Raw genomic sequence first — 14,359 nt, forward strand, 5'->3', positions numbered from 1 at the left:
TCCTAGCTCCTAGCTTTACCAACTTATTCGAATAGTTCCATCAGTGATATAGTACAAGATTTTCATAATTTCATTCGAAAATGCATAGCTTTCCACTTTTTGCACATTAAACTGGAAACTATTTTCCATCCATACTATCAGGCCATTTAAATCATCCTGCATGCTCTACGTTGCTTTGATTAACTATTATGCTACCCAATATTGCATCATCTACGTGGAATAAGAGAGAATTTAGTCAAATCCCTAAACTTTATACATTCAAACTTATTGGATATGAGAGTTGGGTTAGAAATAAAGCAGTTGATCAAAGACTGCATACAGTTATCACAGTTCATGGAAAAATTATGGGAGTGAACAAATGGCATCACTGGAAAAAATCTTTTAAATATGAAGATATCCGAAAAAAGTTTCATTTGTTTATCTGCAATTCTTGTATTGTAAAATACATATATAATAACTTAAAAAAAATACACTTAATAATTACAATTATCATCAAAAGCTGTACATTTATTTTTTTTTAATTTTTCTTTTATCAGACATATCAGTGATCCTTTTTTCTAGCTTCTTTTGCAGCTGCACTCGTTTTGAAGGATTTAAATGTTTATCTGGTATAACCTGTGCATCATACAATTTTGCTTCCTTTTTGAACTGGGTACGTGCATATGCTTTAGCATCATCTCCACACCCATGGACTTCTGGCAAAATATGACCAAAACAAAACTTTTTAGCACAAAACTGACAGGTCTGACCAAGAACTACCAAACTAGCCTTACATTTTGTGAATGAACATATATTATCTGTTTTTACTGCCTGTGCTAAAAGTGCATCAAAATCTGATTCATTTTCTTCAGAAGATAATTTTTTTGATTTTTGTTGCCTTTGTTTTATAAGAGAAACATTATGTTTCTTTCTACAGTGTGATTCATGACTAAGAAAATTACTCTCTGGCACTAGTTTACCACATGACAAGCATTTCTTCCTTTTGTCATCATATGCTATAGGCAAACTTTCATTTGTTTTTGGAGGAGTTGGAATGTTACAGTTTTCATTTTCTTCATAAGTATTTTCACAAATTTCACTATCATGACTTAATGAATTTGCCATTTCAGGTACAGAATGAAGTGGAGCATTTTGTATTTTCTGTATTTCGATATATCGTTCAGAGCTTTCTCCTTGACTGAAATGTTTAAGTCCCATTTTTTCAGATATCTATAAGAAATATACAAAAAAGAAGTTAGTGTTCAGCAATACTTTGATTATTAGTTATGCACTTTTTTATATTTCTTAAGAAGTAGATAAGAATTAGGGACAGTGGTGGAAAATTTTTTGACTTAGGTCAGCAGTGTGCTATACGTGAAAATATATTCTTGATTTCATCTATTTCATATATTGCATACAGCAAACAGAAGAGAGCAGTGTATTCAACTGCTTTCAATGTAAAAAATATTGAGGGCAGTTGAATTCACTGTGAATTGCTCTATATATTTTTATTATTTCTAAGCTTTCACAGAGTCAGAAGACGTACTGTGCTGTACTAGAGATATGTAACCACAATAATTAACTAACTAGCATATAATTGTGGAATAGCCAAAGTGCTCTCACAATATACTGGACAGTTTTGATGTCTTCTCTCTATTTACTAATGTACCACTTAAAGACAATGTTTCAGCCCAATATTTCAGTTCACCATGAACTCTGATGAACTATTTTATTTGGCAAGGAAAATTCTACAAACAAATAGAGGGGACAGCCATGGGTTCTCTGCTTTCTCCACTCCTGGCCAACTACTTAATGGAGACCTTCAAAAAGAAAGCTTTAAACTCTTCCCCATATCAACCAAGGTTTGGCTATGCTACATAAATGATTGCATTCTCCATTTGGCCACATGGCCAGGATACTCTCAATATTTTCTTAACACATCTAAACAATCAACATCCCAGGATCCAGTTCACCTTAGAAAAGGAAAACAACAGTCTCCCCTTCCTAGACATTCTGATTACACACACCAGCCTGATGGATCCCTGGCAGTCTCCTTTACAGAAATCTCACACATTCTGATAGATACATTCACCAAGTCATACTCCCCATCCCCAAACAATATAAGTCCTGTTATAATGGATTATAAAAATCCATTATAACAGGACAAAATTAATCAGTTCTGATAGCAACACCTTAACCACTGAACTTGACCATATTCTCAACACTTTCTTAGCAAATGGGTACAGTCCCCAACAAATCCAAAAAATACTAAAATCTCACAACCCTTCTGGAGATGGGGGGGGGGGGGCATCTCCAGAACAGAGACTATACAAAATCTATCACTATTCCATATATTCAAGGCACATCTGAAAAAGTAACAAAAATTTTAAAGAAATACAACCTTACAACCACTTACAGACCACATAAAAAATTGGCATATCTTATCCATTCTACCAAAGACTAGCCACATTCCCTAGACCATTGCCAGTATTTATCAGGTTCTTTGCAGCAGCAAACTGTTCTACTATGGCCAAACATGCAGGACAGCCAATATCAGAATTTCTGAACACATGGACTACACCCAGTTTTGAAATTACAACCACTTTTGGACTTACTGACCATGCTTTGGACACCCAATACAGGATACACTATAAAAAGGTCACTCTACTCCACTGCAGCAAATACAAATATGAGAGCTATTCCTGGAATCTGCCTCAGCCGTGAGAAACCCCTCAAATCTCAACAAATTTGAGAAGCATTTATCCTCAGATTAACCCAATGGCCAAGACCACTCAATTTAGCCCACCATTTAGGACACTAGTCCCAACTTGGTTGCCTTTCTTCAGCCTCATTTACCCAGTGTTAGCATGTGGGTGCACATCACTGTTCTATGTTTCCCAGATGACGACAATTTGACTTTGTCAAAATACTGGAATTATTCAGTATATGTAATTTTTTCAAAAATAATAGTTATGAATAGCAGCGTAAAAGCCTTAGGCCATTCTTGTAAGACAGGTTACAAGAATGGCCTATAATTTGTAACCTATTACCCCCCCCCCCTTTGGGACTCACCTTATTGAGATTCATTAAACAGGTGTGTCAAACGTGCTGTTTAATTGTCTAGACCATTTCCCTTCAAGATAAATGGCAATATATGGTCAAGTTCTACTGCCTTATTAACATTAGTTTACTTAATTCCTCATATACTTCCTACTCATTCACCATCAGTTCCTCCTCCAACACTCCCTCTACACTCCAGCTTCTCATGATGAGGAGGATGTATTTCATGAGGATGAAATAAACTGACAAACTGCTTACTGAATACATTAACTATATCCTTTATCAGTTACCAATCTGTCAGTGTCATCAACCAGCATTATCCCCACCCAAATTTTATTTTTTATTCTACTAGGTTTCAGAATTTTAGATTTTTATCCATCTGAGAAAAATCAGAAAAACTGACCACTGAACTTACACTACTTAATACACATGTTAGAGATGTAATGAAGTGAAACACTAAGAAAGGATTAAAAGTATTATTTAATTCTTCCTTTCTCAGTGTTGTTTCACTCCATTAAACCTTTAACATGGGTTACTCTCAGCACTTAAGCTTTAATACATGGACTACTCCATATAACAATAAACAGCTGAGGTTATTAACACCAGTAAATCTACACATCATTGGTAGATATGAAGTCAATTTATAATCACGAGAGAGGGTGAAGACTGGTGGTTACCCTTAACAACAAAGTCATGACTAAGATTTTTGTTTACTCTCATCAGAACATGGCACATATACCCTCCAAGGGCTATATACACTGTGGTCATTTCAGACTGTATCATTATTTTTCTTAAATTTAGGTGTTTCTCTCTATATATTATTATTATTATTATTTGACACCTCCGGGGAGTCCAAAGACTCATCGAGGGAGAGTGTGCCGACAGCATCGAACGATTGGTCCCCTTCCAACTAGACAACACATTCTCTACTCAAGCTGTCATGTATATAATGCCATACATTATGGTTCCAAACCAGAATGATGGAGATGCTGAAAACTATCTTAATTAATAGCAGTCATATTTCAAAATAGTGTAAAATTCCTCTTCATACAGTTTTAATAAAATAGATCTACTTCAATAGATCTAATGATTGATTGGGGATGAGAAAGTGGTAGAGAGGATTCAGAAGTGAGTCACAAGATTGTGATTGGTCTATGGAATGTGCTTATGAGAAGAGGTTGAAGGCTTGTGAGTTACTGTAAAATCTCTCATGATATGTAACTAATCATGTTTGCTTTTACATATTTTTCTAAGGAGATTGCACTTAAAGAAATGTCAAATTTTGTCTGTAATAATCTTGTATTTGTAATAAATTAACCATGAGCTATTGCTAAAATAATGTGGTACATGACACTAACAAGTAACGCTGTTAACCCATGTCTAATTAGTAAATCTAATTCTAAGAATAGTGAAGAATTCTAAGAATTGCCATATATGGCAATTTCAAAAGCATGACTTGTGAAGTATGACATCATCATGGTCAGATGTCAATACATAACCATATATGGAAGTTTTGAGAGATGCGTGCATGCGTACAATGGAGGTCTGGGCCTATATAATGCAAGACGTTGAGAAGGAATTTTGTCTTAGGTTTCTCAAACCTTCTCTTACCTGGGTCTGCTGCCACATGAGGTCCAGTCAGTAATCGAAAAAGAAGCATCATATGTCTTAGGGTTCTCAACTTTCTCTTAGCTGGGTCCACCGCCACGTGAGGTCCGTTGTCGGTAATCAAAAGAGAAGCATCATAAGTCTTTGGTTTCAGAATCCTTTACTTGGATCTGCCGTTGCACAAGGTCCATTGTTGGGAATCAAAAGGAAAGAGTCGCACATTGCTATTAAGGGTCCTAAAGGGCAGAGAATAATCGACGACTTGGACAAAGAAGAAATTTGGAGGGGAAATCAAGAATGAGCAATCTGAAGGAAAAGAAGGACATAAAGGAGCCTTCATATTCATGTAAAAGGCAGTGCTGAACGAGAACTGTAAGTATTTATGTATGTGATAATTCCAAACAAGAATATACATCAAGCGTGTCTGTTTATGGGTACAATAAGATAATGTATATACACCCAATTCTCCATTTACATGGTAGATGTAGATTGGTTCCAGAAAAAAACCGTGTAACAAAGAATACAGTGCATATGAAAAAATAGAAGAATGGTTCCGGATGTGAAAACCCGATATGAATAATAAGTTATTTTCAAACAAAACATATGAAAATCATTGAATAAAACTCTATTTAATTGTAATGGAGTATTTTTTTATTTTAAATACTTATTTAAAGTATATACATATGTATCTTTCTTAAAAAAAATAGTGTGTCACTAATAAAACAGAAATTCAAAGAGGCTCAAATACACCTGTGCATATAGTTAAATTTCAGGAATGTTTTGGACAGTTTTGAAAGAAATTCCCTAGCTGCCGGCTCATCTGCAGATGCAGCTTCTCCTTTTATTTTTACATAATGAAGCACATATCTTTTGAGAAATTTTGTAAGCCAACCTGTGCTTGCAGAAAAATCACAATTGTTGTTTGATGTTGTTGGCTCCTTTTCCTGAATCTGTATGTACAACCGTAATGCTTTCTGTTTAATGACATTTCCATCTAAAGGTATTCCTTTTTGTGAGCAATCTTCTATCCACATCACTAGGGCCTTTTCCATCTTCACTTTAATAATGTCTCTTGTATACAATGATGACTTGGCACCTAATTTTGTTCATAAAGAACAGTTTTTAATGACCTCTTCATTTTTCCTAATCATTCTCATGGTAGCTTCGTTCAATCCAAAATATTTCCCAAAGGAAGGAACCTTCTCCAGCTGCTAAATGATCAAAAATTTGGATCTTAGTTTCTAAAGAAATAGCTTTTCTTTTCTTCTTCTGTCTAACTGAACAGAAGAAGAATTATCTGACATCATGATTAATGGAGTAATGTTATGAAAATATCTGAAAATAATCAATAATTAATTTTACTGATTTGATATTATGCGTATACCACTTCAAAATTTAATACATATCTGTATAACTATTGCACAAACAAAACTTTCATGAACAAAACACAAGACATGTAAACATTTGGAAATACCCCTTTTAACAGAACTGAATTCAAACAGAAAATTTTAAAATAAGCACTTTGAACCATGTTAAATCAAGATATACCATGTAAAAATAGAGTTGCTTTTGTTTTCTAAACCATGTAAAAAAAAAAAGTCATGTAAAAAGAGATTAGCTATATATAGAATTAAGCTTACTCAAGGCATGTTTTATTGTCAGTTTGTGTATAGTTGACTAATAGAATATTCTAGATTGCAAAACAGCTTTAAAGAAAGAAAATTAGAACTAGGTTTGAATTAGGAAGAATTGAAAATAACAAAAAAATTGTAATAAATTGTATATATTCATTAATGTGAATCAAACTGTAAATATTCCTCTTTGATTTAATTAAATGGTTTGCGAACAACACATTAGACTAATTCTGTCAATGCACTATCCTGAAAATTTCGAACCTGCATAAGATAAAGTTTAGATGATCAATAATCAAGCGACGACTAATTAACGGTAAAGATTAACATAAGCGAGGAATGCTAATAATATCTGCTTTGTCTTTAGTTTAAAATCTTATAATCACGCACTCCATACATAATCTAACTGGCACAGTTGTAAAACAAATAAATTTGTTAGACTATAGAGCGTGAGAAAATAGGATCTATTATAGATATATAAATGGCAGCAGTTGACTATTCATGACATCTCATGAAGTTTTAAGTAAGGAAAAACAAAGACAAAGTATGGTTGAAAAATACGTAATAGAAATACAGAACAAATTATAACATCACAAAGTATTTAATAGGCAGAAAAGAGGGGTATGTTAGAAACATATAAGTTGTTAAAGGAGAGTTTTGGCATATTAGAAACATATACAGGGTGTTCGGGATAAATTTGACAGTTTCGTAAGGAAAAAGAAAATCTTCTTTGTATCTATTAAATTTAATGAATTGACAAAAAAACATTACAGGCAGAGTTAATTACAATACTATCAACAAGATTTACTCAAAATAACCACCATTAGCATCGATCACAGCTTCAATTCTGCTTCGGAACCTCGAACAAGCTGATGCTACAGTCTCCCTGGGAAGGGCCGCAAAAACTGTTTTAATTTTATCCATTAACTGGGCTTTTGTATTACTGGAAGTGCGATTGGTGTCTTTTTCAACTGCGCCCCATACAAAATAATCCATGGGGTTAAGGTCTGGGGAGTTTGGAGACCAAACATTTGGACTGGTGAAGTCGTAGAAATTTTCAGACAACCATTTTTGACTTTTCCCAGAGGTGTGGCAAGGGGCCGAATCCTGCTGCCATACATACGGCCTACCATTGGCTACCCTTGTTATCCAGGGCTTGACTACAGTTAGCAACTCCACGAACAAAGCCCGAATTCCAATGCCAGGGTTCTTCAACACCTGTTTCTGCAGATTTGCGAGGAATTCTGCTGTACGAACGCAATCAGATCGTCTGCTAGGGATCTTTCTTCTTGCTACATCCTCGTAGTCACCATTGCAAGTCTCTAGTTCATGCCTGATTGTTTTTACTGTATTCAGGGAGCATTGGGCAGCAGTCGTAATATCCTTATTTTGATGGCGGGCACAAATCATCATGAAACAAGTTATTCTCTTCCATGATTCAGGTGGGTTCCAGCTATCCATCCTTTCTGACATCTTGTATATGAATGAAGAAGGGTCCAAACTTTTAAATGAAGAGAAGTGTGTGTTAATACATGTAACTTACGGAAAAATATAATTAATTATAAATATGTCAAATTTATCCCGAACACCCTGTAAGTTATTAAAGGAGAGTTTTATAGGATTAACAAAGAAGACTTTTCTTTATTTCTTCCCCAATACATGACAGGAAGGGAGAGAACAAAGGATCGTCCATGAAAACTGTATGAGTGGGTTGAACAAGAGTGTGATGACTAGATTTTTTGCTTGGTGGATGGTGAATGAATGAGTTGCCAGAGGCAGTTGTGAGTCCTCTGTTGATGAATGAGGTCAAGGAGAATTATGATATGGTATTGTTTGAACAATGATTAATACAAGCCTTCCACAATAAATACAGATCCTTGTTATATTCCCTGATTTCTCAACTATTCGTGTTAAGTAAAAATCTGATAATGACAATCACTATTTGGTATAAATGCTGCTTGCTTTTCACCACATTTGCCTTCTATAATTGATCTTAGTTTCTCAAGTTAGTTTACAAAAGTCTTACTTTTAAAACTCATTAGGTAAATTACTTGGTAATTCTCACATTCAGTTTTATTTTTCATTTTATAGATGGATACTATAAGAGTTCTATTCCAATCAACTGGAATTTGACCAGAATAATACAGTGCAGCAACTGGAAAATTTCATATCTCCATATTTGAGCATTTCTGGATTAATATCAATCCAATACTTCAGCTGCCTTCTGGTATTTTATGTTTCTAATCTTTTTCTGACTCAAGTACTGATCTGTATCCCTGATTACATTCCTCTTGAATATTTTCTGTCACTGTTCTGTCATTATTATTATTACCCCAAGACCTCAAGGAGTCAAAGACTCATCTGGGAGGCCCTTTTATCACAAACACATCTCATCATACCGTGTCTTAAACACACTCGAACTCCTTGGAGACACCACACTCTCAGGCAAGGCATTCCAATCATTCACAACTCTGCACGAATAAAACCTGCCTCTCACTCCACTACTCACACCCTCTTTATACAGTTTCCAGGGATGACCTCTGGTTCTCCCCTGATCTCCCACTATTCTCTATAGAACTTCTCCACCATTGATCCTATAACAACCCCTTACCAACTTGTAGGTCTCTATCATATCTCCCCTCTTCCTCCTGTACACCAGACTCTTCAAATTACATCTTCTCAATCTTTCCTCATACTCGACATTCCAGAGGTAAGAAACTACCTTAGTCAGTCTCACCTTTGGACCCTTTCCGACATCTCTTCATCCTTCTGAAAACCCGGTGACCAAATCTAGGCACAATAGTCCATGTGTGGCCTAATCAAAGTCCTATACAACGGAACAAGAATCTCCCTACTTCTACACGTCAGTGTCCTCTGCATTATTCCCAGAAGCCTTTGTGTTGTATTCACAATTTTGGAGATGTGTCCCCAAAATTTTAGATCCTTATCCACTATCACCCCCCAGATCTCTTATTTCCTCTACCTCCAACAATATATTCTCACCAAGCATAAATTCTGCATTCCATCTTTGTTTTCCAAATTTTAAAACCTTACATTTTGCAACATTGAACTCACATCCCCATTTCCGTGCCCAATCACTCAATTTATTCAAGTCTTCTTGTAAGGCCACAACATCTTCACTACTCTTTATGGTTTGTCCCAACTTTGCATCATCTGCAAACAACTGAATATCTCCATCCAAATCTTTGCCATCATTAATATAGAAGTTAAACAGTAATGGCCCTAAAACAGACCCCTGAGGAACTCCACTAGTGATACTTATCAGATAGCCAGTCTCAAATCCAATGTACTAATCTAATATCCAACCCCATCTGCTTGTGTTTGACTGCCAACCTATCATGAGGTACTCTATCAAAAGTCTTTGCAAAATCCAAGTATATTACTGTGTATCCTATCTCCTCTGTCCAAGGAAGCAGTCACTTTATTGTAATAAGTAAATAGATTACTAAAACATGACCTCCCTTTAGCAAATCCATGCTGTCCATCAAAGATAATACCATTGTTGTCAACCCAACTCTGGATCCTAGTTCTCACAAGCTTCTCCAATAACTCCAATCTTGCCCTCCTTCCACTCCTTACGAACTTGACCAAGTGCAAGACTCATATTAAAAAAATATGTCAAGGCAGGTGTCAACTCCCTGGCACATTCCTTCAGAATATGCGGTGATATATTATCAAGTCCCACAGCCTTATTTACATCTAGTTTACTCAACTCTCCAAACACCTCTTGCTCACTTACAGTCAGTCTCTCCTCCCCATCATCAACTGCTCTCAATCTCTCCATGAAGTCACATTCACAAGATTGAAAGATCCTTATGAACTGCTCATTTAGTATCTCTACCACACATTCTGCAACAGCTGTCTTTATACCATTTTCTCCAATCAATGTCATCCTTCCATAATCATTCTTTCTTTTGCTGGCTACATATCGAAAGAACTCCTTAGGATTCTTTTTGGCTTCATTAGCTAACTGCTGTTCACAACCTCTCTTTAGCTACTCTCACCAACCAAGTCACTCTCCTTGCCTGGTCTTTGTAGACCTCATGAAATTAGTTATTTTCACTTCTCTTATGCTGCCTCCACAATGCCTTTTTCTCTGTATCGCATACTTAATCTCTTTATTCATCCATCTCACATCTACCTTATTTAACCTTCTCACCCTTGGAATACATTTAGACATTGCATCTACTAGATAGTTTTTGAAAATCCCCCAAGCTGCATTGTTCTCTTTTCCAGCTAACTCCTCATTCCACGCTACACCCACAAGCTGTCTCCTGAGTTCTTCATAATCCCCCCCCCCCTTGTAGTTCCATATATACCCTTTTCTCACAGGGGTCCTCGCACTGCTGGCAACCACCCAGGTAATCACCTCATGGTTACTCTCACCAATTGGCAAATGATTTGACACCTCATTTATAATTACATCCTCTGATAAGATGACCAAATCCAAGACCCTTAATCCTCGTGTGCCCTCTGTTACATACTGTCTGAGGTAGTTATCCCTCAAAAACTCATTTTCTTTACTTCCTGTTGCTATCTCATCATTCCAGTCAATATTGTCATAATTAAAAACACCTATAATGATCACCCCTTTCTTATTTGCTTGGCTAATTTGACTATACATTTCACTATCACCACCATCCACATTACCTGGTCTATAACAACATCCCACGAAGTATTTGATTCCATTCACCTCTATCTCACACCATACTGCCTCAAAACCAATGGCACTATTCCCGTCTTGCATCTCTACTTTGTATGGACATAACTCTTTCTCTATCATCAATAGCACTCCCCCTCCCTTTTTACCCGTTCTATCCTCACAAAACACATCATACCCTTCCATCTCTATTCCTGTCAGGATGTCATCCTCTTCCAACCATGTCTCACTTATTCCGACAATCTTTGGGTGAACAGACGCAATTAGTGCAACCATTTCATCTGCCTGGTTTCTTATACTTCTAGCATTTGTATACAAACACAACAGCTCATTTCTGGATCTACAGCTAGTTCCACTGATACCACTCACTTGATGTGATCTCTCCATGCTTGACTGGGGCCATTTCCCTTTCTGCTTCTTCATTTTAGAACCCTTTTCAATTCCAACTGTTTCCTCTTGATCCCTGGTTATCCCATTCCTTTCCTTCCTACACATGCTCTCAACTCTTGGAGCATCCACTCCTGTCCACCCTGAGCCTCCCCGTGTCCCTGCTCCTCTTGCACACATGTTCTCTCATTTTTTATACTCATACCACTCACTTTCCCATTCGTATCCACCTCTTTAATCTCTCATGTCTTACTCTTCTGCTCTTCCACATCACTCCCCTCTCGATCTGATTCATTCTCTCTCTCTCTATTCACTTCTCTACTTTCCTGCAGCAGCCTCTCCAAGCAACTCACACCATAACCACTCAAATGCAGTCCATCGCTCCCATACAGCTCACTTCGTCCCTCAAACTCATTCCACACATTAACAAACTGTACCCCCATCTCCTCACACATTTCAGCCAGCATATCATTCATAATCCTTGCTCTCCGCTTCATTTCACCACAGTCATACCTAGACAACACACTGACTACCCTTCCTGTCACACTATTCTCTTTTATCCTTCCAAGCAGCCTCCTGATATCCATTCTGACATGCTCTTTGTCCTCTCTCAAATCATTTGCAACAATTAATACTATTAAGTCTTTTGCTTGCTCCCGCCTCATATCCAATGCCTCAATCACTCTACTCATTTTACCACCTGGAAAACATACCTTGTGCATGCAGACCTTTAATAATGGAGTCATCATACAGCGCCACTTGCTCATCTTTCGTTAACTTTTTCATGCCATCATGATTTATTTTAATAGTTTTGGCCTGAATTCTCTTAATTTCATTCCGTATCCATTTCATTTCTTGCCTCATCCAATCCAATTCAATTTCCGAATCTCGTGACACATTCTCTCTATCATTCAATCTTTCTAACTTTCTAACTCTCGACCCCCTCTTCTCACTTTCACTCTCATTCATCCTGCTTTGTTTCCTTACTTTCGGTCCAACATATGTCCACCTATCGCTATCATTCTTCTGACTGCTTGTCATTGCTTGTTTTATTAATTCATTTCTTTCAAAGTAAATACGCCAGATATCTTACAAAAAATACTGTAAAAGAAATCATTTCCGATTGCTTTTACAATATTGTTTCCTCAATTTTTAAGCTTTTTCAACTGCCTTCAGAACATTCTGCATATTCCTAATATTTACGTTTTTCTATTATATTCATTTGAGGAAAACTTGCAATAAGATGGGAATATTTGATGGAAACTTGCAATATCTCTCTATCATTCAATCTTTCTAACTCTTGACCCCCTCTTCTCACTTTCACTCTCATTCATCCTGCTCTGTTTCCTTACTTTCGGTCCAACATATGTCCACCTATTGCTATCATTCTTCTGACTGCTTGTCATTGCTTGTTTTATTAATTCATTTCTTTCAAAGTAAATACGCCAGATATCTTACAAAAAATACTGTAAAAGAAATCATTTCCGATTGCTTTTACAATATTGCTTCCTCAATTTTTAAGCTTTTTCAACTGCCTTCAGAACATTCTGCATATTCCTAATATTTACGTTTTTCTATTATATTCATTTGAGGAAAACTTGCAATAAGATGGGAATATTTGATGGAAACTTGCAATATGCTTTCTTCTTCTTTCCAAGGGCCACCTTGAAAAGAAGAAGAAAGCATATTGCAATTTTTAATCCAATTATTATTGGATTAAAAATTGGATTCATTTTTAATCTAATAATATTTATTGCAGTTCACCTCTGAAAGCAATTTGACTTTGATTCTTTTTAAAACTTAACTTAAATACACTTCTATCAATGTAACATTCAATTTTATCTTTTGTAAATCTTAATAGTAATTGCTTGCTATTTTAAATCTCATATAATCTTGTGTCCTGATACAGCATAAAGATATCCCTATCAACAATAACATAGTTATGAAACTTTTCTTATTTCTCGTGTCTTTTCTCTACGTGACTTTGTGCACATCTTCATGTTGGAACGTGGCATTAGTAATAACTAATTCATGTCCTGAAGAGCAATCCAACAGGTACTTACCATTATTATTACCTTTGCTCTATTTTTCAAAATTTACCTGAAAGAATTTTATATATCTAGTATTCATTTTGTATGTTGCTGTTTAGATCTCCAACAAGGCCCAGCTTTTCGTCTTCCTTCAAACTCTTCTTCTTTCATATGTTGCAAGCCAGGTGGGTCATAACCCTCATAGTTGTGAGCTTGGATTTGGTTAAAATTCTGACTTCATTAATAGTGAATAGATGATGAGAAATAATATTAACCCATTTACTTATTATTATTATAATACAAGTATCTAAAGAGAGTTGGAAGATTAATTGCAGGAGACTCACACTAACCTTCATATACACAATACCTATCATAACTCTCTTTAAACTCATTTATTCTCAGGGCACTCACAACCACTTTTGGGAATCCAGTGCACTCATTCACCTCTCTCAGAGCACAAAAATCTACTCCATACACACTATTACAGAACTTTCAGAGGTGACAGCTAGTTCTCTGTCTATTTGCCATGTATTGAAAAACTTTTTTTGTATCAATCTTATACACTTCTTTTAGTAACATACTTTTCTATCATGTCCCCTATTCTCTACTAATCAATCAAACTTTGAGGCCCACAAATACATATGATACCACATTGAAAATGTCTTCAATTTTAAATTTAAACTCGCATTTAAATTTAAATATGAGAACCTGTTTTTGAAATGTGCTAAAGCTCTACAACCATCTCCTAACCTAAATAAATATGGCTAACTCTACCAAAAATCTGACAGACTCATTATGAAACTATCTGAACAATTAAGATCCTCTCACCACTCTCACACAGGAATCATTTAAATATGACTGTAAGTAGTAGTATTTTAAACACAGTCTGCATTCACCTTCCTTCTGTTGTTTATGCTTGCAGTGTACATACATATCTCTTATTCTTGTGTCTGTGAAAATGCCATGGTACTAAGGCAAAATAT

The 14,359-nt window shown here is 35.9% G+C and overlaps 1 protein-coding gene across 7 annotated transcripts in view; it reads right to left on the reverse strand.

Annotated features, from left to right (window-relative positions):
- Positions 1-480: 480 nt before the first annotated feature.
- Positions 481-14,359, reverse strand: part of LOC150108661 (DNA-binding protein SMUBP-2-like) — a 240,629-nt gene continuing 226,750 nt past the window's right edge. For 6 of the 7 annotated variants that reach the window (XM_090390909.1, XM_090390907.1, XM_090390911.1 and 3 more), the window contains one exon: positions 481-1,209. In XM_090390909.1, the coding sequence (XP_090247035.1) occupies positions 508-1,209 (702 nt within the window). In that variant the 3' untranslated portion in view covers positions 481-507. The remainder of the gene's footprint in view (positions 1,210-14,359) is intronic. The other variant, XM_090390913.1, reaches the window with a different exon arrangement.

The sequence above is a fragment of the Typopeltis vanoorti genome, chromosome 3 (assembly GCF_054136105.1).
Source record: "Typopeltis vanoorti isolate ZY-2024b chromosome 3, IOZ_Tvanoo_1.0, whole genome shotgun sequence".
Taxonomy (NCBI): domain Eukaryota; kingdom Metazoa; phylum Arthropoda; class Arachnida; order Uropygi; family Thelyphonidae; genus Typopeltis; species Typopeltis vanoorti.